Source organism: Arvicanthis niloticus, chromosome 4 (genome assembly GCF_011762505.2).
Source record: "Arvicanthis niloticus isolate mArvNil1 chromosome 4, mArvNil1.pat.X, whole genome shotgun sequence".
Classification (NCBI taxonomy): Eukaryota; Metazoa; Chordata; class Mammalia; order Rodentia; family Muridae; genus Arvicanthis; species Arvicanthis niloticus.
The window spans coordinates 118,500,962-118,526,599 of record NC_047661.1 but is presented as its reverse complement, the minus strand read 5'-3'; the positions used below and the strand labels follow the sequence as shown (position 1 = coordinate 118,526,599).

Here is a 25,638-nt window from a genome sequence, read left to right as displayed (position 1 = left end):
TGTGCTTATGTGCACAGTTGGGCATGTGTTGACACATGTCCACATGTGAATTCCCACTCACTACAGTATGCATGTGGAAATCAAAGACAACTTGCAGAAGCCACTTCTTTCCTCCCACCGTGTGGGCCATGGGCATGAATTGTCATGTTATCTGGCTTGGTAGCAGACACCTATATCTGCTGAGCTGTCTTGCTGGAACTAACTACTCTTTTTTTTTTTTTTTTCCTTTACTATGAATTTATTTTTACTAACTATGAATTGTTTTTATAACTATAGAATTATGCATTTACAACAATTGTGTGGCTTTCATTGCAAGAGGCAATCCCTGGGTATGGGTTGGGGTTGATTTTCAACTTATTTATGTGGCAGAGAGAGATTTAATAAATAGGAATTGTGTACAAAGCTGTTGTACCAGGGTTTAGCTGGGCACAGGTGAGTTACAGCAGTTTAGACAGAAGCGCCTGCTTAGCATGAGGGATTGTGCTGGCATGCAGACTTAGAGAGAAACCATGGCTATGATAGAGTCACCAAACAAAACAAAAGTGGGCCATGCTTGTTGCTACAAAATAAATCAAACATAAAGTGTAATGTCAATAGCAGGTAAGAGTTGGGCAATTTTAAACTTTATTCACAGTAATTTGCTTTTATTCATATATTGATTTGCTTAAAATATTCTACAATACGCACTGTGCAATGCACTTCAATAAGAAAGATTTGGGTGCCCTTAGTGAGCTTTTTAATTGCCCGAATTTGGGAGAACTACTTTAAGAACTGGTGACTTAGCAGAACAAGCCCTGACTTTGGAAAAAGTAACAAAATGAGTGTCACTTAGGATAAAAGTGGGCAGGAATGGTGGCCAGTGGGGTCTGGAGTAGAGTTAGAAGAAACAAAACTTCATACTCTTAAACGAACAGGGCACAAGGAATGGCAGGCTCCCTTGCTCAGGCCAGCTGTGCCTGGTGAAGGGCCAGGACCTTCCTTTTCCCCACTCCAGAGGGGAACCTGATTCAGGTAACACTTTAAGGCCACAATTCATTTCTTAGAGCTTCACAGTGTCTTTCTCCATCTGTCCATGAGACTTCAGAGAGTTTCCTTATAATCTTGCTGTAGTGATGTCATATGTAGGTGACTCAGCATGACATGGGGTTTTTTCTAACCATAAACCTAGTGTCAAATTTTTATGAGAACCAAAACTCATTGATATCTAACCACTGGGACAAGAAAGGTTACTCAAGGAACCTTGACATCTGCTTCCTCAGTAGAAGTCGATATAAAGAAAGAGGGCTGAAGTTCCAGAGGGCCATGGTGGTTTCCAGGGACCCTGTGAGAGAAGTCAGTGGTTCAAGAGCCTCAGAGAACTTGGTCAGCTAGCCTGGGGTAAGCAACAGGAAGTAATGCACAAACAAACAAATAAGAGACCCTGTCTCACACAAGGTGGAAGGTGAGGAGAGACAATGGGAGGTGTCCCTCATACCTACACTAACATATATTCTACACACAAACACACATATCATATAGACTTTTTTGCCAAAATTAAATTTTATTTCACATTGATGGAAACTGTGAAAAAAAACATGACATTTTCCCACATTACAGCACAAGAATTCAATGGAAAATATCTTACCCCAAATAAAATTTTGCTGATGGTCTAACTAAAATAAGTTTATGTTCTTAGAAGGAAAGCAAAATAGCAAGTGATTGTTTGAAATTGTTTTAAATCCAAACATGAGCACATGGCTTCATCATTAATAGTCTGTCTAGTCCATACAAGTGATCTTCACATCAGTTAGCACCCATTCATAAAGATGCTTCTTAGCATCCTCTTAGCCAGGTGATACACAGCAAGCAAGCAACAAAAGCAACACTTCATAATAACCATAATTTTGCAACATATTCAGAATCAGTCTTTATTATCTACAAATTAATTTAAATAATTTTCACCAATATTCTGGATACCTTAAATTCAAGTTATTGCTATTTTAATGTATGCACAAGAGACTTATTCTCAAACTTTTTTTTCAAATTAGATCATGACCAGATAAAAATAAAAGTTTTTAGTTGCTCATTTTGAACAGTATTTGGTTTTAATCATAACAGATGCACAGAAAATGTAAACTCAGACTCTTCCTTAAGTTGTAAATGTTTTAGAATTAGATTTCAAAACTGATCTGAAGTATTTATTTCTGACCATAACAAGATTTTATTTACCCTTTCAGTTCTTTACCAAAAAATACAGCCACAGGACTTTATTTATTCCCAGGACTGAAGACTCTGATAACGCTGCAGTCTAAAGCTGGACTGATGTGCAGTTACTTAATACAGAAGCTTAAGTCATCTTTGCTTCTTTTCACATTACTGAAATTTGAAATACTATGTCTGTGTTTGAAAATGTGAAATGATAGTATCTATTGGTAGGTTTTTATGTCAGAGAGGCAATATTGGACTTCTATAGAAAATCAAGAAAGAAAGAAATCAAACATCTTTTGTTTCTTGAGAGAAGAAAAATTAAATAGCAGAAAAGGAAAGCCTTGTCCCCCAATCAAAGGACCATTAACTAAGAGAGCAATATGACTTTTTTGGCACTTTAAAAGCATTATCCCTAGTATTAGGGTTACTGTAATACCATCTCGTTCATATGCATTATAATCATCCATATATGAATACACATGTAAAAACAGACATTGCATGGAGACTATAAAATTGTGGAGTAAAATCATAGCCTAATTCACAAAAATAAGAAGTCATTTACATCCTAATGGTTTATTTAGACCTGATTTTCTTTTTCAGTGAGCTTATTTGTAATTTTCAAATGATGTATCAAGACTCTGCTGGATTAATTTAAGAAAAAGAAGATAGCAACTTACTTCTTTAACACTTGAATATTCTGGATTGCATAATACAGATATATGTGTAAAAATTAAAGTATCATACATTTCCCATGAGGAAGAGATCATTTAGTCTGTCTTACTGGTATGTATCTGCAAACCATTTTAACACTGCAGACATTAGACGTGTTCCCATCAGGTATGGGGAAAGGTTTGTGCTCTACTACATGCCGGCCAATGTCCTACACAAGGCTCTTAGTGATGTCAATCATTGGAGGTAGAAGTTTATCAATGAACTGTCTGAGATCCATCATTTCCTGCTGACATAAGCCGTGCACCAAAGCATCATAGGCTGGGAAGGTTACATTGGCTGCATTTACCAGAGCTGTTACTTTTTCAGCAGTAAGAGAAACAATGTTAGAGGAACTAAAGGGTCACAATCTCCATGGCACTGGAGAACAAAAATATCTGTTAGCGCTACTGACAGCCTATTGGTGCCTGTGGAGAAGAAGCCAGAAGTGGGAGCCTACAACGGACCCCACTGGCGCCCTGAAGTTTCTGCTGGGCCCTAAGAGCATAATAGAAAGATCAGTTCCCTCCCTGAGAAAACACACCCCAGATAATACTGTTAAAAGGAATGCCATCCATTCACATCTTGATCCATCAAAGCTTTTACATTTCCTGCAACCTGTTTAATTCCAGATTTGTCCTCCTGGAAATCTGGAGAAAGTCCAACAGCAAACCAAGAAGGCATGGCCATATGGGAAGCAGGCACAGCAGCAGGTAGCAGGGCAGGCGCATTGCTGCTGCATAGCCACAAGCTGGGGGACAGCACCCATCATATAAGAAAAAAGCTTAATGGATTACTTTTACAGTTTTCCCTTTCATTGGAAATGGGTTTTTCCCCTCACATTAACATACATCCTGACCACACTTTCCCCTCCATTGGCTCCTCCCAGTTCCTCCCCACCTCCCCTCTCATCTGGATCCACCCCCTCAGATACTGACTTACAGTCCACTCCACAAGAAGGAGTAATCTGTTTCCCCAAAGAAGCTCTAATGGAGAAAAATAAATTTTCATTCGTAAGAGGTTATCAATTGGACATTGCTTCTGGGTTAGGGATGGGGGCATGTGTCCAGTTTTCCTTTCAGCCTTAGGACCCCAACTAGTGCAGCAAAATACTAAAATATACTCTGCTGGGGCTTTGCCATCAGCATATGGAGAGTGACCTATATTCTTGTTTTTTGAAAATTAATAAATGAAATTAATGTGAGATGGACTTCAAAAATGAGTCTCTGGGGGTGGGGAAAGCCATACCTACAGTTTTCCAACAAAAATTCTTTGCCTATTTTATTTGGCTGCCTAAAAATTTCATCCCTAGACCGAGATACTTACCAGCACCAGGCAATACTGAAATTAACACATCTCCAAACCCATCTAAGAGTTGCGCAAACACTGAGCCACTCTTATCATTATTTTTTTGAATCTCTTTTTGTAGTCGGCTTATCTCTGAATCCATTGCTTCGCATTTCCTTTTAAAGCCCTCATTAAGCATGTCTTCTTGGATCTATAAAAAGAAAAATACACTTGGAAACTGTGCCTACTGAAGTTGGGAGGTTTGTACTTGGAATTCAGGGAGTTAAGGACATGTCTATCTCTCCACCAAAACATGCTCCCTGATGAATTTGCCTGATTCCTGAGTTATGAGAGATGACTCAAAACAGTCTGGATTCCCTCTGTACCACTCAGAAGAGTGAGAGATGGTGGACAAGGCCAGACCTGGGTACTGTCCATCTGAGAAGTTCAGGGGTCCACTCAGTCTTACCTTCAACTTGTGTTCCAGCCTCTCCTCTTGCTCTCTCAGAATGTTCTGTCTTTCTGTCTCCATCTTCTCATGCAGCTGGGCCATATTTTCCTTGTAGGTTCTCTCTTGAGCCTCCATCACCTGCTGCGTCTCCTTTTGCTGCTGTCTTAGTAGCTCCTGCTCCTTCTCAGCCGCCTCCTTCTGAGCCCGCTCAGCTGTCCCACAAAAGTTTAAGAGAGGCAAGACACAAGGGTCAGGACTGAGCTCTCCTTCTTGGGTTCAGAGACATAGCTGATTTCAAAACAAGAGAGAAGTCTGAATTCTAGCTACCAAAACTCCAGAACACATTTCAGAATGATGCCAAAAGGTGCCTGCCACAGTCCCCGAGTGAGACCATACCAAAACCTTCTTAATTTCAGATTTGCAGAAGTGTTAAACCTATGTTAGAAGATCTCCCTGTTCATCAGTCAGCAGGCTTAGTGGAAGCCTCCCACTTGCTGTGAGAGCCGAGCCCTCTCATGTACCTTCCATGGCCTTCTGGCCATCAGTGAGGGCTTTGTCCGACTGTAGAATGGAATCCTCTATGGGAATCTGTGACTGTAGGAAGTTCTGAAGGACATGATTTGCCTGGTGAAACAATCAGGACAAACTGTCAGGTCACAAAATCACATGTCAGAACTGACTTCTGAGGTTTGCATGGCTGCTCAGTACACTCAGCTGCCCTACCTGTTCTTCTGTGGCCTTAAAATGCATTAGCATCTCAGCCATCCCATTCCCCAGCTCTTAAATGTGCACAAAGGTAGCACATCATTATACCCTTATTCTGGGGATTGAATTGTAAAGTCCCAAGTGGCATGCGCTTTCAGGTTACTGATAAGATCTGTCATGTAAGGGTATTAAAGTCTGGGCCTGGTGGCTCATGTCTGTAATGCTAACACTGGGGAGGCTAAGGTCATGGTACTGCAAATTCAGTGCCAGTCTGGTCTGGTTACATCAGGATTCCATCTCAGAACAACACAATGGGAACTAAAGCTTTAAATGAGAGTGTTGAGGGGGCTGGAGTGATGGCTCAATGGTTAAGAGCACCAGCTGCCCTTCCAAAGGTTATAAGTTCAATTCCCAGCAACTACATGGTGGCTCATAACCATCTGTAATGGGATCTGATGCCCTTTTCTGGTGGGTCAAGGACAGTGTGCTCATATACATTAAATAAATAAATAAATAAATCTTTAAAAAAGAGGGTATTGAATATATGAACATTATTATTATTACAGCCATGATAATACTAATTGAATTGTTATTTCTGTTCACTGTTTATGCAAGGATAATTCTTACCCTGATGTAGCCAAAGAACTATTTATATCTGAGGCAAGATCATCAATATCTCATGGGCAAATGCATCTTTGACCTTCAAATCCCATGTATTTAGTTCAGAAACAATTGTTCTATTCCAGTCAGAACTATTTATTTTAATCTACTTTGGGGAAAAGACTAATTTTGGGGTTCTTGGAAAAACAAGGATAAAGAGATATGGGAGATATGTTCATCATACCCCGTGTGTGTGTGTGTGTGTGTGTGTGTGTGTGTGTGTGAAATTTTCTTAACATAACACAGTATAACAATAAAATAAAATATAATAAAATTTTTAAATAAATAAATAAGAATAATTTATTCTGGATCTAGAGAAGCTGGAAGTGCATAGGTTGACTTGCTCTTTCCTTGCCTCACCAACAGTTCAACTGAGTTCTAAGAAGGAAGAGACTTTCTGGCAACCCTAAACCCACCCTCACCCTCTTCTCTCACCTTTACTCCCTTCCTGGGCACTCGCTCATAGTCCTGTTCAATCTCCTTTCTGGCCTCTAGGTAGAGACTGTGGCCCCCAGGAACAGAGAAAGCCCCACGTGAGATGCTCTCCCTCAGGGACTCTGAGAGCTTGTCCATCTCAGCCTGGCAGTAACTGAGAGATGCTGCTTCATTCTGTTGCAAGAAATCTTTCTTTTTTTTCTCTATTGTGATCTGTCAGGGGATCATTGAGATATCAGAAAAGGAAGCTGTTAGAACACAAATCCAACTGTGGTCTTTAAGCAAGTAATAAACGCAGCTGTGAAAAGTACAGCATGAGTTAGAAAACTCTCTTCAGTCCCAGAGTCTCTGAGCAACTGTCTAAGTAAGCTCTGAAATCTCCCACCCTTCCTATGGGGAGGCTCATCCCCTGTGAAATAACAAGGACAAATGGCAGAACCGCAGGCTCTTTCAGTGACACTGAGATTAACTGTGAAGCTACCACCAACTGAGCAATGGAACATGGTGGGCAGGGAGTTTCCTCCAGAGACTCATAGAAAAAAATGTATCATGGAAAAGCAACTTGGCATGGTGACGGGAATTTTTTATAGGTTTATGAACCCGTCATTAATTTCTCCATGGAGGATATGGGTGTGTGGAGACATAACAACACCATATTGTGTTGTATATATTACAGTCCGGGGGACGCTCTTGAGTTAGGAGACTCTCAAGAGCTGAACTCACTTTACAACTTGTTTCTGTCCTCTGATAGCCTGAGCAGAGCAGTCTAGCCTCCCTGCACTGTACTTATAATCTACAAAACTGAGCTAACACACATGTGCTTTTTCATGCTGAAAGGTTCATTGAAAATTCCACTGCACCGGTAAAAAAAACAATCAAGTCCCTGACTTTGGATCCTGTAGAACCCTGTCACTCACAAGAACAGAGATGGACAAGGTCACCATGGCAACTGTTAATCAATACTCCTAAAGATGGGAATCCAGAACAGAAAAGAAAGACACAGTCACAGTACCACCAATTCTTTCTGGAACTGCTGATTTTCATCCTTGAAGGAGTGCTCCATGAAGACAGCAATGGCTTCCTTCTCACAGGCTGCATGCACATGCAGCAGCTCCTGGAGCGTGTCTGTGGGAAGCCTCACTCGCTGGCCCATCTGCTCACTGTAGTGGTCAGCTGCCTTCTGCACTGCTATGGAGTTCTCACGCTGGGCCAGAGTTGTCACTGCATTCTCTAAACATGGCACCGCTCCACTATTGATAGCACCCAAGTAGGTTGTCACCAGAGTCGCCAGTCCTGACCAAGGAATGGAATTTAAGGCTAAATATCAAACTAGCTTTGGTTAATTTCACATGATTCATGAATCAGCAACGAAGTAGAGTGCTTACGCAATGCAATGAAAATTTCATGAATGAGAGCAAAGACCTATTTGTGGGGACCCAGCCTCAAATGAAAGTGATAATCTGTTTTTTAAAAGAATTCAAAAATTTCAGGACAATAACAGAGAATTGTGTGAGGAGCAGCTCTCAGTCTGGGCTTCATGTGACTGTCTGGAGCCATTTCATTGAAGGATATGTGTATATAGGACAATAGTTATCTTGTGTGTGTGTGGGGGGGGTATGTACGTGTGTGAAAACCAAATAACCTTTGTTGCCTCAAATGCCATCCCTCCTTTAAATTTTATGTTTTCTATTAATTTATTCTCCCATATATTACATTCTGACTGCAGTTACCCCTTCATCTCTGCCCTCCTACCTCCTCCCTTACTGCCCTCCTCACCTTTTTCCTCTTCATTTATTACCCCCTCTATTTTCATTCTGAAAAGGACAAGCCTCCCAGGGATAGCAACCAAACATGGCATATCAAGTTACAATAAGATTAGGCACCTCCCCTTATATTATGGCTGAAGGAGGCAACTCATCAGAGTCTGTTTATGACGCCCTCGCTGCTTTTAATTTTATATATTTTATTGAGACAAAGTCTCTCACTGGCTAAAAGTAGACAAACTGGCCCCCAGAACCTGCCTGCCTCTGCCAGGCCCCCAGTTCCTGATCTGTACAACCCACTCTCAATTCTGTAGGTGGAATCTGGGGGTTGAATGCAAGCTTGCAAGCTAAGCACTCTACTGACTGAGCCATCATCCTAGCCAAAAATACTGATTTTTTTTTTTTAAATCTCAGACTCACAATAAACTTTTAGGAACCTTAGCCTCTTACCTACTTTAGAACTGTCCTTTCTAGCCAGACAAAGAAATGCAAGTGTCCTTTACATTACTTCAAACACATGAGTTCCCTCTTTAACCTTCATCTTGCTTCATTAATCATGTGTTGGATGTTTTAACATGTATTAGATCTCAGTAAAGCCTCATGTCAAGAGACAATATTTTTCTTAAAATTTTGTCCTTCTTAGAAAAAAATTTTCTGAGTAGCCATGAACAGCTGTTTCGTTGTGGTCACATCAGATACTAACATATAATCAATGTTTTACAATACACTGTTTTAAAGTAAAGAGATATTAACTGAGGCAAGGGTGACTCACGGTTTCCATTGACAATGATTCCCTCTTTCAAAGTCTTGGCCTTTGCATTGGAGAAGATGTAAGAACAGAATACTTTTGATTGCACTTGGAAATTGTGATCCAACTGGTCCTCTGGCATTTCCTCAACATGTACTAAGAGCTCTTTCTCTTTTGTAGGCCGATCAAAGACAAAGCACTTCCGTCTTGGAAAGAAGTGTATAATGCATTCTCTAGGCAGGTTAGAATTTTGGGCTTTGAGACTCCTGCCTGTAAAATACATATAAATGAAATTTGTTCTTTGAAAAGACAGTCTTCAGGCTAGGGGCCCCATGTTTTCCTTTCCAGGGAGCTTGGGATCACAGCTGTTCTTTTATTTCTCAGTCTGCTATAATGTTCCCACATGGCTACTCTTCATTTGAATGGCAGTGGTTCTCAACCTGTGGGTCACGACCGCTTTGGAGGTCAAATGGCCTTTTCACAGGGGTCATTGAAGACCATTGGAAAACACAGATTTACATTATGACTCATAACAGTAGCAAATTTACAGTTAGAAAGTAAAAGTGAAAGAATTTTATGGTTGGGGGCAACCACACTATGAGGTGCTGTATATATATATTAACTGTAAGACTGTCAAGAGAAGAGTGAGATGCCTCTTCGTTTTATGGAATTTTATGTGATCTGTAAACTCTAAGTGTGTGTGTGTGTGTGTGTGTTTGTGTGTGTGTAGAAAGATAAATTATATATATATATATATATTGGGCTAAGATTAGTACACACACTACATACAGAGAGACACACAGACACATACATATGTAGAGAGAGAATATATATGTGGAGAGAATACATATATGTACATATATATGTTTGTATATATAGAGAGATGGGGGTGGGACACAGAAATCCTTTATAAGGAGCACAATGTGTGGGGCGTGTACATCATATAATGTATTACCATCCAACTAACTTTTTTCACTATTAATTGGCTTGAGACCATTAGGTCCAACATTTGTGTCTCATTGTTTCCTTTGCCCTTAAACTCCGGCAGCTAAAGATGTCCCAGGATAATAACCTTGAAAAATGTTCCCCAATTGCTTCTTAGCTATCATCAGCTATTGTTGGCTTTGAGCTTATGTCAGTGTCAAATCAACACTTATGCCAAACTCCGAACAAGATAGCTAGAGCTGTTCCCATCCAAGCTAGGCTTTGGTACCTGGAATCAGCTTCAGGGCATTCTCCAGGTACTCGTCTTCTGTGATGACACGTCCATCTAACTTCAGCTCCAGAACAAAATCTCGAACAGTCCAGATAAAGTCTGGAAAGAAACTTACAAACTCATCAGAGTCATCTACTTCTTCAGATTGTAAAGTGGATTTTGCCCTGATCAGCTCCGTCAGTTCTGTGACATAGCTGGGACCTTAGCTAAGGAATAAATGGTACCACTTTATGCTTCCTAGATTTCTCTTACAAATCCATTTTACAAGCACTCTATTTGTCCTGCATACCTGTCTTAGCCAGGGTTTCTATTCCTGCACACAACATCATGACCAAGAAGCAAGTTGGAAAGGAAAAGGGTTTATTCAGCTTACACTTCCACATTGCTGTTCATCTCCAAAGTAAGTCAGGACAGGAACTCACACAGGGTAGGAACCTGGAGGCAGGAGCTGATGTAGAGGCCATGGAGGGGTACTGCTTACTGGCTTGCTTCCTTTGGCTAGCTCAACTTGTTTTCTTATAGAACCCAGGACTAGCAGCCCAGGAATGGCACTATTCACAATGGGCCCTCCCACCTTGATCACTAATTAAGACAATGCCTTACAGTTGGATGTCATGGAGGCATTTCTTCAAAGGAGGTTTCTTTCTCTGTGATAACTCCAGCTTGTGTCAAGTTGGCACACAAAACCAGCCAGTACAACACCCTTTTCCTAAATCCTAAGAACCCAGTATGCAATGTGCCCTGTTGTCATTATCTTAAGTCAACAAAACATGGTGGATCGGTGCCTGGAAGGATACTGCAGCTGCTCCAGGGCCTGGTGGTTGATGGTGCTCATGCTGTTGTAGACAAAGGTGCTACTTAGAAGCACAGCCAGGGCAAAGATCCATGAGTCGTTCTTAGAGTCACCCTGGAGAGCACAAAAGGGCAAAGGACTTCAGACTCTAACCTCCATTCTTTCACCCATTTGTTTATTTGCTGCTTAAGCAGAAACACAGCAGAATAATAGAATGAAGAAAAACAAATTCATGTTTCCTTTTCAATATTGAAACAGACCCTTACCAGTTTCCACAACCGAAATCAGGCATTGTCAAAATATGAAAAATGTTTGCTGTAGTGCTTAAACACAATGAAATATGTGCATAGGAGTAACACACTATTTCATTAACAGTTCATTGGTTATGTCATATTAACGTCTGAAATTAGACTACTATTCATGGAACATCTCCAGAATCTCATGGACTACATTGAGCCGTGTGAATGCAAGCTGTCATATAACAATAGGGACGGGCAAGAAGTCTCGTACATCTAGAAACACAACTATGATGATCACCTGTGCCAAAAGTAGAATGAAATGTTATTAGAGAAGAAAAATAATTAATTTTAATAAGTGGCAAGAAAGGCTCTATGTAACTTTAGACTTATGTGACTGTAATTGGGATACGATGGCGACAGTATAAAAACAGCCTTTTAAAAAAAAAATAGTTATTAGTAGGCGTAATTACAGATGTAATAAATCACACATGTGGGAAGATAAATACTCTGCAAATAAAAAATCATAAAGCACATGCCATATGAATGCATTGCACACATACTTTGTCTGAAGCGGTTGCTATGTGGGAGGACTTGAAAGTTGGGGCAGGAAGTCAAGATTCGAGGTGAGATATGATGCTGGGAAGGTCAGGTAAACAGAGTTAGATGCTATCCTGTCCAGAAATGTCGGAGCCAGTGGGTCAAACCCTATCATCGTGGTATGCTACGGTGTCTTTCCCTTGTTTGTGTGCACAATAATATGAATTTTGGGTTTATTAGATGGGACGTAGGAGGCAGGAAGCCTTTTTATATTCTGAGGGCATTTTTTTTTCAAATGCTCATTTTGATATCCCTAAAACTACTGAATTCAGATCAATAGAAGCAAAGCTTAGGGCAGACACCAACTTGCTTGCACAAGAATTCATCTTGGTTTAATACAGGGTTGATTATTGGGAATTTTATATGCCACAATGAAATGGTTACCCCTATGTTAACAGTAATGGAGATCTAAGGCTATTGCTACTACCTACAGTTAGATTACAATTTTCAATAACCTCAAAGGTGACAGCTTGCCTTCAGGAAGGATTACACAATCAGATAACTTGGTTAATTGTCTACTTCTGTGAACCCACATCACCTTGTACTGATCTCAGAGTGTATGCCTGCTTCCTCCTGGACTAAGCTATGTATCTGTGCCTTCCACTGCAGGACTTGTGGTATATAGTATGAAACCCTGAAATTCAGCTTCTCGATACATATTTATTGGACTGTTTTACTCACCCAAGTGTCAAGACAAGACTATCCTCCATTACAAAAAAGTGTCTGAGTTTATCAAAGCAGTACCTTCACCAAGGGAAGGAGCTTATTCTCCCTATCAATAACTTGGTTGCAATTCTTGCAATCAGCACAGAAATTGGACTAAAGCAGCAGGCAAATGGTCCACAACTAGATCCAGACTTACCTTTTCCACATCACCTAAACCCTCTGTGTCCAGAAGCACGAGTGTGTGTTTGGGCTTGCTGGGGTGAGGTAGACACCACATCCAGATGCCCTTAGTTTCAGACCTAACTGTAGTGCCCAGATTGAAGCCTGTGTGAGAGAATATGAAAGCAACATGGGTTTATGTAAATCCTTGGAATATAGGAGGCAGAGGTTCCACCCTTAATAGTGCTGAGCTTATTCAGGTACAAGGGATTAGGAGGGAAAGGGTATCTACATGGTCTATAAAGGAAGAAGAAAGTAGTGCAACAAGGGCAAATTGTCAAGAGATCAATAAGAAGAAAACAGGATGCTGTGGCTTTTAAAAGACTTGAGTGTGCAGTTTACAAAGCAAGCTATGCAAATTGCAAGACATGAAGAGCTGTTTCCCTCTTTTCTATAAGCTAGTAGCATCGAACCACGTTCACTACACTAGCAAAATTTAAAAGCAGATACAATTTTTTGTAATGGAGTGCAGAGTTTTCTATTGCTATGAATAAACACATAAACTACACATAAAGTTTAAAAAGCAATAAGTATAACGTCATCAAGAAACACTGCACATATGAATGTCCTGCAATCGCAGAGATTCACTTCTGATTATGTTATACAAAGGGAAGTTCATACAAAAAAAATGTGGCAACATAAAGACAAGCTTATGTGTGAAAGCCTTGTCCTCCAAAATAAGTTCTGGAAATAAATCAATGCTTACCACAATAAATAATGTTATTTTCATAACATGCTATTAAATTAAAAATCAGTAATTTAATAATACTTATGACAAACTGGTTGTTATGCAAAAGAAGCCAGTAACATCAGGACACTTCCAATATAGATACTGTGATACATTAAGATATACATATATGTGTTATAAAATATTTACATATATGCATACTCCTTAAGAAGTTTAACAATAGGTCAAAGAGAGCTCATTTTTATAGATACATACTTAGATTTTTATAACTGTTTTTGTAAATCAGTGGGGAAGCTTTATGAAAATAAGAAGCCTTGGGAGAATATAAGATGACATGAAACAGCATTTGAATGTCACAAAGCTTAACATTTTGAACTGGTTAGTAAAGAAATAAGAATTTGTTAATTATGCCATGTGCTGTACTTTATGTAACCTTGTGTATGTTGCATTATGCATATTTTAAAGGCTTTCAAGAGAATCATAGATATAGCTATTGAAGTGATGAGTAGGGCATAAAACAGAGTTATCTCAAATAAGATGTAACATAAACACAGATCCTCGCTCCTTCTCTCTCTCCCTTTCAGTCCCCACCCTCTCCTGTTCTCTTTTCCCTCCCTCTCTCCCTCTCCCTCTGTTCTCTCTCCTTCCACTCTCCCTCCCTCTCCTTCTGTTCTCTCTCCTTCCTCTCTCCCTCCCTCTCCTTCTGTTCTCTTTCCTTCCTCTCTCCCTCCCTCTCTTCCATCCCCCCTCCTCCTGTTCTCTGTCCTCCCTCCCTCCTTTCCAGTCTCACAGAGGCAGTCCTTCCTCCCTTTCTTGCTTCCTCCATCATTCCATCTTCTGTATTTTAATAAATAAACACAATGAATTGCATTTTCATTGATTCCATGGTAAGCAAGGTGAGAGGAGGAAAGGTTTTGAGGATTGACCTGGGCAGGAGAGAATGTTCACTTTGCATTGTCAATGATTCCAAACAGCCTTTGTCCTGTCTGAGGACAGCACTCACCATGGCTCTGTCCTGCCAAGCGGTTCATCAGGTAGGACTTCCCCGTGCGGTACAGTCCTACAATGGCCACCACCACCACAGGCTGAGTGATCCTCTCAAGAATGTTTACTGCTTCAGGGTTCACCCTCAGCTCTTCATTCTCATTTTTCACTAGACAGATGGGAGCTTCCATGTTGGCACCAGATGTCATGGTAACCTGCAAACCACAAAAAGCCTTCTCAGTTGAATATGAGATCTCTAAATCACCTCTAGTGGCACGCCAATATGTCTGTGCAATGGGTGTGCCAACTTAGTATTACTGTTCTTTGTTGTTGTTGGGCTTGTGTGACAATGTTTCAGGAATCTCTCTGGCATAAGCACTTTCAAAGCAACAGGAGTGGAAGAGAGGAGATGTAGTCACCAGTGACCCAAAGCCAGGATAGCTCCTGAAGGCTTCTGTCCAGAGTCCAGTTTCCAGTTTCATGTTATACTCTAAGACCACAAGGTGTGGCAAGCAGGCAGGAAAAGGTTGGGTTTTTTTGTTCTTCTTGTTGTTTTTTGTTTTTTTTCCCCAGAAGAATACATGGCAGTCAAGTTTTTCTTTACAAAGACATATATTACATTTGACAGGTGCAAGCTTTTTTCATTGGGTTAAGGGCAATGACTCATTTTCTTTTAGCTATTTCTCTAGGTTGTTCTGTACCAGGGAGCAAAGTGGAGAGTGCACACTTGTAGTACCTCTTTGGAAATCAATTTGGCAGTTTCTCAAAAAAATCTTGGAATAGTTCTACCTCAAAACCCAGCTTGGAAAATACCCAAAAGATCTTCCAACATCCCACAAAGACACTTGCTCAACTATGTTCATAGCAGCTTTATTTTTAATAGCCAGAACCTGGAAGCAACCTAGACGCCCCTCAACTGAAAAATGGATAAAGAGAATGTGCTACATCTACACAATGGAATAATATTCAGCTATTTTTTTTTTAAAAGACATCATGAATTCTTCAGGCAAATGTGGAATTTGAGGATATCATCCTGACTGAAGTAACCCAGTGCCAAAAGGACACGTATGGTATGTATTCACTTATAAGTGGGATAGTAGCCATAAAATACAGGTTCCAAGCTACACTCCACAGAATCAAAGAAGCTAAACAAAAAAGGAAAGTCCAATCAAGGAATCTCACTTAGAAGGAGGAATAAAATAGTAGTAAGAGGCAGACAGAGGGAGGAGAATGAGGAGGAGAATGGTGGTGGGGGGATCAGGATCAGGTGTGGGGAAGGACAGGAGAGATGACTAAATAGCCATGAAAATGAATGGAAATCTGCAACTGACAAGAGTGAGGAGGTGGTAGGAGACATGTCCAGGAAAAGACAGAGACCTGGGATAAGGGAGGCATCCAAGAATCAATGGGGGTGACCTTAGCTGTGACTCACAACACTGGGGATATGAAACCTGAAGAGGACCTCTCCTGTAGCCAGGCAGAAATCCCAGGGGAGTAATAGAGACACCAACCTACCCACAAAACTTTCAACCCAAAATTTATCGTGTCTTCAAGAAATATGGGCACAGAGGATGGAACTGAAACTGAGGGAATGGCCAACTAATAACCAGCCCAACTTGAGAGCCATTCCATGGGCAAGCATTAGTCAATCCCTGACACTATTGATGATACTCTGTTATTCTTAAAGGCATGTTGTCCTAGGCTCCACCCAGCAGCTGACTCAGACAGATACAGATACCCACAGCCAAACAGTGGATGGAGCCTGGGGACTCTGAAGGAAGAATAGGAGGAAGGATTACTGGCCAAGGGGATAGAAACTCCTTATCTTACATTATATAACACATATTTGTTATGTAGTGGCACCCAGCCCCACCCTCATAGCTCCAGCCTGGAGAAAGGCATGGTGCTCTACACTAGCTGTCTTAGTGAAGTGGTATTTTGAATGAAAATGGGCCCCCATGGGCTCATAGGGAGTGACATTATTTGAAAATATTAAGACCTGTGACTCTGTCGGAGGAAATGTGTTAGGTGGGGAGGGGGAGGGCTTTGAGGTTTCAGAAACTCAAGCCAGGCCCAGTGGTTTTCTCTCTTCCTTTTGCCTGCCAATCCAGATATAGATCTCTCAGCTCCTCTAGCACCACGTCTACCTGTGTGCTGCCTTGCTTTCCACCATGCTAACAATGGACTAAACCTTTGAGCTATAAGCCACCCCCAATGAAATGTTTTCCTTTATAGGAGTTGCTATATGTTTGCTGTCCATATGCGTTTGTGTGAAAATCCCAGGGGATCTATGTATTATTCTCACAACCAATCAGTGAATTTCCCAAGGCCAGAAGATACAAGGTCAATGTGTTAGTTACTTTTCTCCTTGATGGGACAAAATACTTAGCAGAAGCAATTTAAGAAAATAAAGCTTATCTGGTGTCTTAAGATTTTATTGCTACTCCCCACTCCTAGCCCGGAACATTGGTTCCTTCTGGTCTGGGCCAGAGTACTGAGCAGATCTTGGGTGGCAGCTCTGTCCCCAACATCCAAGAACCCAGAGGAAGCAGGGATCCCAGGCGCTCGAACTCAGGCAGTATCTTAGGTAAGCAGACAGCAGGGCCCGCCCTAAACAGGGAGTAACTGGGAACCAAAAGGACCCAGGAAGTCACTCCCCACTCCTGGCCCAGAACACTGGTTCCTTCCGGTCTGGGATAGAGCACTGAGCAGATCTTGGGTGGCAGCTCTGTCCCAACCTCCAAGAACCCAGAGGAAGCAGGAATCCCAGGTGCTCTAACTTGGACAGTGTCTTAGAAACTAGTTCTCAGAGGCCTGGATCAGACCTCTGCCAGGTCTGCTGTTGTGTGGACCCCAGATTCCACCTGAGACATACTGGAAGGTCCACTCAATCCAGAGCCACAGAAGAACAAATGAACTCAGAGCTTCAGACAACATATTCTGAGATATTCTAGAGGAGACACTGCACCCAGAACAGCAGACACCTAGCTGGACTACTACCTTGGAGGCACCATATCCTGAGGCATCCTAGAGGTACCACTGTAATCAGTGCAGCTAGAAAAGATCACAGAGACATCTGGACCCCTAGGAGATCAGACACAAGCTAGATAGCTAGAAAGACAGGCTTCAGTCAGAGACAGCAAGTACAGGCAGCACTAGAGTTAACCAGATGGCAAAAGGCAAGAGCAAGAACATAAGCAACAGAAACCAAAGTTACATGGCAACATCAGAACCCAGCTCCCCCATCAGAGCAAGCCCTGAACACCCCATCACACCAGAAAAGCAGGAATCAGAATTAAAATCACTTCTTATGATGATGATAGAGGGCTTTAAGAAAGACATAAATAACACTCTCAAAGAACTTAAGGAGAGCACTGGTAGACAGATAGAAACCCTTAAAGAGGAAACACAAAAATCCCTTAAGGAATTGCAAGAAAATGCAACCAAACGGGAAAAGGAATTAAACAGAACCATGCAGGATCTAAAAATGGAAGTAGAAACAATAAAGAAATCACAAAGGGACAATACCCTGGAGATAGAAAACCTAAAAAGATCAGGAGTCATACACACAAGTATCACCAACAGAATACAAGAGATGGAAGAGAGAATCTCATGTGCAGAAGATACCATGGAAAACATTGACACAACTGTCAAAGAAAATGCAAAATACAAAAAGCTACTAACCCAAAATATACAAGAAATCCAAGACACAATGAGAAGGCCAAACCTAAGGATAATAGGTATAGATGAGGGGGAAGATTCCCAACTAAAAGGACCAGTAAATATCCTCAACAAAATTATAGAGGAAAACTTCCCTAACCTAAAGAAAGAGATGTCCATAAATATACAAGAAGCTTACAGAACTCCAAATAGTTTAGACCAGAAAAGAAATACTTCCCGCCATATAATAGTCAAAACATCAAATGTACAAAACAAAGAAAAAATACTAAAAGCAGTAAGGGAAAAAGGCAAAGTAACATATAAAGGCAGACCTATAAGAATTACACCAGACTTCTCACCAGAGACCATAAAAGCCAGAAGATCCTGGACCGATATCATACAGACCCTAAGAGAACACAAATGCCAGCCCAGACTACTATACCCAGCAAAACTGTCAATCATTATTGATGGAGAAACCAAAATATTCCATGACAAATCCAAATTTACACAGTATCTCAACACAAATCTAGCACTTCAAAGAATAATTGGTGGAAAACTCCAACACAAGGAGAGAAACTACAACCTAGAAAAAGCAAGAAAGTAATCTTCCAAAAACCCCAAAAGAAGATAGTTACACAAACATATCTCCACGGATGTTAGCCCAAAAGCTTGGATTAGCGAAGACTCAACCCACAGACTACATGAAGCTCATGAAGAAGGAAGACCAAGAAGGGATGCCTCAGTTCTACTTAGAACGAGAAACAAAAATGCTCAAGGGAGCAAATAGAGAAACAAAACATGAGACAGAAACTGAAGGAGGGGCCATCAGGAGACCATTCCACCTGGATATTCAACCCATGTACAGCCACCTAATCTAAACACTGTTGTGGATGGCTGGAAGTGCATAATGTGAGGAACATGATATAGCTGTCTCCTTAGAGGTCAGCCAAAGACTAACACACTCAGAGGACAGTGTTCACAATTAACCACTGATATGATCAGGGGTTTCCCAATGGAGAACTTAGTGAGAGGACTGAAGGAGCAGAAAGGGTTATTGACCCCAGGTGGAAAGCAACAATACCAAACAACCAGAGCCCCCCAGGGTCTAAACCACCAGCCTGGAAACACATAGGGAGGGACCCAAGACTCCAGAGGTATATGTATGGGAGGATGGCCTTGTTGGACATAGGTGGGAGAGGAGTTCCTTGGTCCCATAAAAAAAAATGGACACACAGTGGGGGGTGGGGGGAATGTGAGGGCAGGGAGGGGATAGTGAGGGGGGGTAGGTGTGGTCACTGCCTCATAGAAGCATGAGGAGGGGGATGGGATGGGAGGTTTCTGGGTGGTGGGAGGAAGTAGGCTAAGAGGATAAAATCTGAAACGTAAATACTACAACCAATTTTAACAAGCGGGAAAAAAAAGTCTTCAGAACTAACATCTTTAAAAAAAAATGTCAGCCCCCTGGGGGTGGGAAATTTTTTTTTCTCTTGATACTAAAACTTGTTCTGAGAATTGTATATTGCAGAATACACAGCCTTGGTGTATCTACTCATCAAGCATACTGAGCAGACCTGCCCAAACCTCTGATGTCCTGGAATTCCATCTGGATTCAGTGAAGACACAGCATCAGAGGCTTATCAACTTACTCTTCCCCCCACCCCTCTTCTAAAATCTCAACGCCCTTAATCAGCTTGAAGAAGTTAAAGAAGAGTCAGGGCCCCTATTCCCTGAGCTTGGGGACTAATGTGGTTAATAATGGTCTGTCTTTCTAGGGACAAGTAGTGGTTTTGTTGGAACAGGGGGGATTAGCTAGGACTTATTGCATAGCCATAACCTATTGGTAGAAATCTGTATAATTATTATCAAGATGAAGTTATAATTTCTTAAATGGTACAAAATTTACTTTGACCTCAAATTTAAGGTTTTCATTGGTATGAGCCTCTTATTAATATAAAAATGAGATGAATATTGATACGCTCATGGGCATTGTGCCTGTATAACACATTTAGGAATAGAATGCCTAGACCCAGCCCTTTTTTAACTTTTTTAACTGATTTGGGACGGTTAACCTATGAGTTAAGGGACTATAGCAAATTCATGCCTTTGAGTTTATTGTTAGGGTGTTTTCCATATTTTATTTAGAAATAGCTGAGAGGAGTGAACAGACAACAGTCCAGGTTACCTTACATGGATAGTTGGTTTTCAAAACATCAGAAGTCCATAGAACTGACGCTACATATATTTATATATTAATGTTCATATTGATTAGAGACCTGTCTGCTCCTGACAGCTTCCTGTCGTGGATTCTAAGAAGAAATTGAGCATCCTTGGAGTTACTCCAGTTGTGTGGTAACAGCCACTAGGCAAGAATTGCCTCTCTCCATCTACAGACAAATTACTGTCCAGAAAAGGACACACATGCAGAATAGTTGACTGATTATGTCTGTCTAGACAGAGTAATCAGTCCTTAATAATCCTGCATCACCAAGGTCTGTCAGATGATTCTGGGCCAGAAGGCTGAAGAACAGATGCTCCAACGTTCGGTAGTATAGGGGCTTTTCAGGTGTTCAGAGGTCTCTATAAATTGGCTAAGTTTTAGAAGCTATGCTTTGTGCTTCCCACAATTATAGTTAACTCAGTCATTCTGGATTTCTGATGGGGTTGAAAACTTATAGCTATTTACAGTAAGAGAAAAGACTTGAGTGGATGGTCGTCAGCTGACATTCATCCTAAAGCCAGGTTCAGAACTAAATGTTTTAGTTAGGATAGATGACAGAGGTGCTGGTTAGTTAACAAAATGATGGACGGGGTATTAGGACTATCTTGTACCTCACTGGTACAAATTGGCATAATTATGCTCTAATTGTATTTTGAGAGAAAAGTTTCATTTTAACAGGAAGGGTGATATGTAGGAGGAGTACTGAGAGAAAGAAAAGGAGTAAGAAGAGGAGAAGAAGAAGGAGAGGAGAAGCTAGGTGATGAAAGAGAGAAAGAGGGGGGAGACAGGGTGGCAGATATTCATGTATCTCCACCAGTCAAAGATAGTTGTTATATCTAGGTTGGTCAGTGGGTTACACCTCTGATTGAACAATTCTAAACTTATAACGCTTATAATTAATATTATTTTAAAACAATGTATAAATGCAAAAAGGAAAAGGGGACATGGCATAGGGGTTTTCTAAGGGGTGGGGGAATGGGGAAAGGGGATGGCATCTGAAGTGTAAATAAAATATCTAAAAAAAAAAAAAAAAATTTTAAAAAAATTAAAAAATCACCACAAAAAAAAAAAAAAAAAAAAAAAAAAAAGATTTTATTGCTACATTGGGGATATGGGACCTGAAGAGGCCACCTCCCGTGCCAGGAAGGAACCCCAGTAGAGTGATAAAGACACCAACCCATTCACAAAACTTTCAACCCATAATGTATCCTGTCTAAAAGAAATGCCTGCACTGGGGAGGGAACAGAGACTGAGGTAATGGCCAAACAAAAACTGGCCCAACTTGAGAACGACCCCATGGGCAAGCACCAATCTCTGACACTATTAATGATACTCTGTTATGCTTGCAGACAGGAGCAAGTTGTCCTCTGAGAGGTTCCACACAGCAGCTGACTCAGACAGATGCAGACACCCACAGCCAAACAGTGGGTGGAGCTTGGGGACTCTAATGAAAGAACAGGAGGAAGGATTGCAGGACCCAAAGGGGATAGGAAGTCCACAGGGAGACCAACAGAGTCAACTAACCTGGAGCCTTGGGGTTCTCAGAGTCTGAACCACAAACAAAAGAACATACACAGGCTGGATCTAGGCCTCCCTGTACATATGCAGCAGATGTGCAGCTTGGTCTTCATATGGATCTCGAACAACTGGAGTGGGGGCTATCCAAAAGCTGTTGCCTGATCATGGGATATGTTCTTCTAGCTGAGTTGCCTTGTCTGGCCTCAGAGGGAGTGGAAGGGTTGGGGAATACCCAGGGGCCTCACCTGCTCAGAGGAGAAGGGGAGGGGAATGAAGGAAGGATTGTGGGAGAGGGTGACTGAGAGAGGGCCAGTGAGTGGGATATAAAGTGAGTACATTGAAAAAATTAAATTAAAAACCCAAAAAACAAAACACACTGTTTCTGTTGCTTCCACTGCCTGCAGGCCAGGGGCATGGATGAGCATGCCCGGTTTCTGTGCAGCTGAGGACTGAAGCCAGAGCTTCACAAATGCTAGACAAGCACACTACCAACTGAGATCAGCCCCAGGACCTTCAGCTCACTTTCTGTACAATGGTAAGTGACAAGCTCGTGGCCTTACACTGGCAAGTCATCATCTCCCATCTGCTTCACGTCCATTTCTCTCCAGTGGCTAATTTCTCTGAAAATACATCCTCATAAATAAATACTTCTATGGGCAAAGCTCTGACAGTGCATTATCTCTTAAAAGAACCCTACTTATTAAACACTACTGTGTCTCCTTTTCATATGTGCTAGAGGTCATGCCTACATGCTGAATAAATGCTTAGGAAGTCTGTAAGCTGCCCAGTAGATCAGGGAATAAACACCTATTTGCCTCTCTCCCTTTAATAGACCCTGCTACCAAAATTTCCCTGATAGAACCAACTTCCCCAATTCACCTTCTCTAACCTGATAAATATCTTAATTGGGAAATACCAACTCTCAATTGATTAGTGGCACACCGTTATGATATAACCTGCACTCTGGGTGCTGTTTGTCCTCTGGTGGCATCTTAAGAACTATAGGTGTTTTTTTACTTAACATCAATTTAGAGTAGGTGTCAATGGGAAAGTTCACCTTTAAATTCTGCAAAAGACACTAACTTAAAGACCAGTGCAATCTATATTATGAACATATTGATGAACATGTTATTTTTTTCTCCCTGCTATTATGCAGGTCTGGGGTATTATCCCAACTAAGAAGTTTCAAATCCACATTAAATGAGTAGAATTAATTAACTGCAATTGGTCATGTAAATAATCCAAGGTTTCCAAAGGTAGCCTGAGTCACACGGAAGACAGTAAAAACTGCTTCTGCCTTAGATTTTTCACAAGCTCCAAACCCTGTCTGAAACCTTCCTTGGATGGACCACACTTTGAAACAGTTCACAATACATGAAGGGGTTCAGGCTTTACTGCTGTTTTTAACTATGTGTTCTCTTCTCCTTTGGAGACGATCTTGCACCTCCTACCCACAAACTGGAAAAACACTTACTCTTCAAATTCAGGCTATACTTTTATTACCATGTTAATTCATTTGAAAATCTAAAAGTTAATGTTGCCCTGTTTTCCAAATAAAGGGTGAAAATAGAAAGGAAAAAAACGCAAACTTTTAAATAATAAGAATGGGACTGACATCCCACCGCAGGGCGCGAGAGTGCACTGGTACCACTGAGGTGCACCAGAGCCCAAAGGGAATTCCCTGTCTGATTCGCTACCGGGATGCCTCTTCTTCAACTCCAGGCTGAGCACGTGGCGGCGGGGGCACTTAAGCACAGTGGTAGATGAGGAGGAAGCTCTGCCTGGAGCCTGGGGTTATGTCCCTTTGATCCAAAAGGGACTTCACCCTCTTACCAGGGAAGTAGTGAGCCGGCAATGGGCTGATGTTCCGGTTGGAAACTCTCAACCCCCATGCCTGGCTGCACTACAGTAGCCTCGCCTCCCGCTCTGAGCAACTGTCCACATACCCTGAGGCCACCAAACCGACTCTGATTGCGGTCTACCTGCCAGTGCCATCTTACACCCAGCGTACAGTTTGTGCCCTGGGACCTCCGGATCACCCAGGAAGCTCCTTAGATGTGTACATTGGGTACCGAGTCCCAGGGAACTCACCTTCCTGCACCGGATGATTCTCTGCTACCCAGGCTCAGCACAGTTAGGTTTGCTACTGCAACTGATTCCTCCTGAAAGCTCTATTCTTAAACCTCAGAGTCAAACCGGACATTGCATGCATTTATGGGGGATAGAAAACTGAAATTGAAACTGCATAGGCTTAAGCTGACTTTCTGAGAAGCTTTTGCACCGTTTCCAGGAAAGAAAACAAAAGCTGGGAAACGGTAGGAACATCTACAGTCTTCCTTGCCAGATAGACAGACGAAAACAATTCGCTGATTCTCTAAATACGGACTTTTATTGGGAAATAACAGAATGTTGCAACAGGAATATGCCAGCTCCTGCTACCGTGAGCCACTGGCTTATTTCAAGAGGTTAATGCAAATGAAACGTTTTTAACTTAAAAATTTGCAACCCATGTATGATATTAATACTATATTAAGAAGGTAATGGGGTGTTTCCGTGCATTGTATACATCATGTGATGTAGGATGCAGATTGGGTTAACCTCTTCAGACAGTTAACATTTACATCAGACCTCTGGCTTCTCCTTTTTTTACATCCCCCACGGATCACCTTGCTATGTCTCCTATTATATGGAGTTTTTTAAAGGCAAAACTGAAGTGGATTACAACAGATGTTTTAGGGGGCAAAACAGCTTTGTCTTAGGTGACTTTGTCCAGATACCTGCTAACATACAACAGACTAAGCTGTCATCTTTGGTTGGTTAAGTGTCTTGGTGCGTCTTAAACTCACAAATTTTCACATCAGGCTGATTCTGTGACTGGGATGTAGCCTCACGTTGTGTTAAGGAGAATCTATATATAGACCAGACTAGTAAAGTGTCCATGCTTGATGCTTTCTTAGAGGCCCCTCGGCATCATTTTACTGACCTAGGGAGGACGTGGGGATTGGACAGGCCTGAGGACCATCACTTAGTGTGTCTTAAGGTTACCCTTCAGGTAGGAACTTCAGTTTGAGTCCCATCTGTTAGTTTAATTGAAGTAAACTTCTGTAGAACTAAGGTAAACGTGAAATCTGTAGAATAGTAGTGGTCAGACTCAAGGCTAGGACATGAATGCACTTCATTGCAGTAACACAGGATGAACTACACATGTCGGGGCAGGGTGCAGACACACAAGGTTTATAGCTTTTACAATCTGCTCTTTTATGTTGCTTTTTAAAAGACAAAATGAATCTATTTCAGACTGACCTGGTCTGACAGTGTATATGCTCAGCTCAGGGAGTGACACTATTAAACTTATTGACCCTGTTCAAGTAGGTGTGGCCTTTTTGGAGTAGCCACGGCACTGTGGGTGTGGGCTTTAAGACCCCCATTCTAGCTGCCTGGAAGCCAGTATTCTCTTAGCAGACTTCAGGTGAAAATGTAGAAGTCTCAGCTCCTCTTGCACCATGCCTGCCTGGATGCTGCCATGTTCCCACCTCGATGATAATGGACTGAACCTCTGAATCTGTCAGCCAGCCCCAATTAAACGTTGTCATTTTAAGAGTTGCCTTGGTTGTGCTGTCTGTTCACAGCAGTCAAACCCTAACTAAGACACCTGGAACACAATGAGATCTCCCTGAAATCACCAGGAATAATGACCCAGCATGTGAGAAATGCTCTAATAATGTGAGTTCAGCAGAATCTAGATGGATCTGAGACTCTTATGAGCCATAGGTCTTTGAACTCTCTTCTTGTAGGTGCTTCTGGGTAATTTCACACTTCCCTTCGGCACTGTCAGACACTACCCAGGCCTCAGCCAGACTTGACCGTGAGCTCCAGCATCTTCTTTTGCACTTAGG

At 41.6% G+C, this 25,638-nt stretch overlaps 1 protein-coding gene and 1 pseudogene across 1 annotated transcript; both read right to left on the bottom strand.

Moving 5' to 3' along the window:
* Nucleotides 1-1,515: 1,515 nt before the first annotated feature.
* On the bottom strand, nucleotides 1,516-3,585 carry LOC117707228 (acyl-protein thioesterase 1 pseudogene; annotated as a pseudogene).
* LOC143433703 (guanylate-binding protein 7) lies at nucleotides 1,516-23,967 on the bottom strand. Its single transcript, XM_034500657.2, has 11 exons — nucleotides 23,834-23,967; nucleotides 14,366-14,561; nucleotides 12,652-12,779; nucleotides 10,958-11,067; nucleotides 10,158-10,354; nucleotides 8,969-9,214; nucleotides 7,446-7,726; nucleotides 6,434-6,646; nucleotides 5,155-5,257; nucleotides 4,652-4,845; nucleotides 1,516-4,393 (listed from the first exon to the last, which is right to left on the bottom strand). Exons 2-11 carry the CDS (start codon nucleotides 14,553-14,555, stop codon nucleotides 4,172-4,174), a joined length of 1,884 nt encoding a protein of 627 aa, XP_034356548.1. The 5' UTR covers nucleotides 14,556-14,561; nucleotides 23,834-23,967; the 3' UTR covers nucleotides 1,516-4,171.
* Nucleotides 23,968-25,638: the final 1,671 nt, after the last annotated feature.

Excerpts from the sequence above, each read along its gene's own strand:
- LOC143433703 (XM_034500657.2), bottom strand. The coding sequence starts at position 14,555 with ATGACATCTGGTGCCAACATGGAAGCTCCCATCTGTCTAGTGAAAAAT. Across the intron at positions 9,215-10,157 it reads TGCCCTGAAGCTGATTCCAG|GCAGGAGTCTCAAAGCCCAA; the intron begins GTACCAAAGCCT and ends TGTATTTTACAG. Across the intron at positions 5,258-6,433 it reads TGCCCAGGAAGGGAGTAAAG|GCAAATCATGTCCTTCAGAA; the intron begins GTGAGAGAAGAG and ends TTGTTTCACCAG.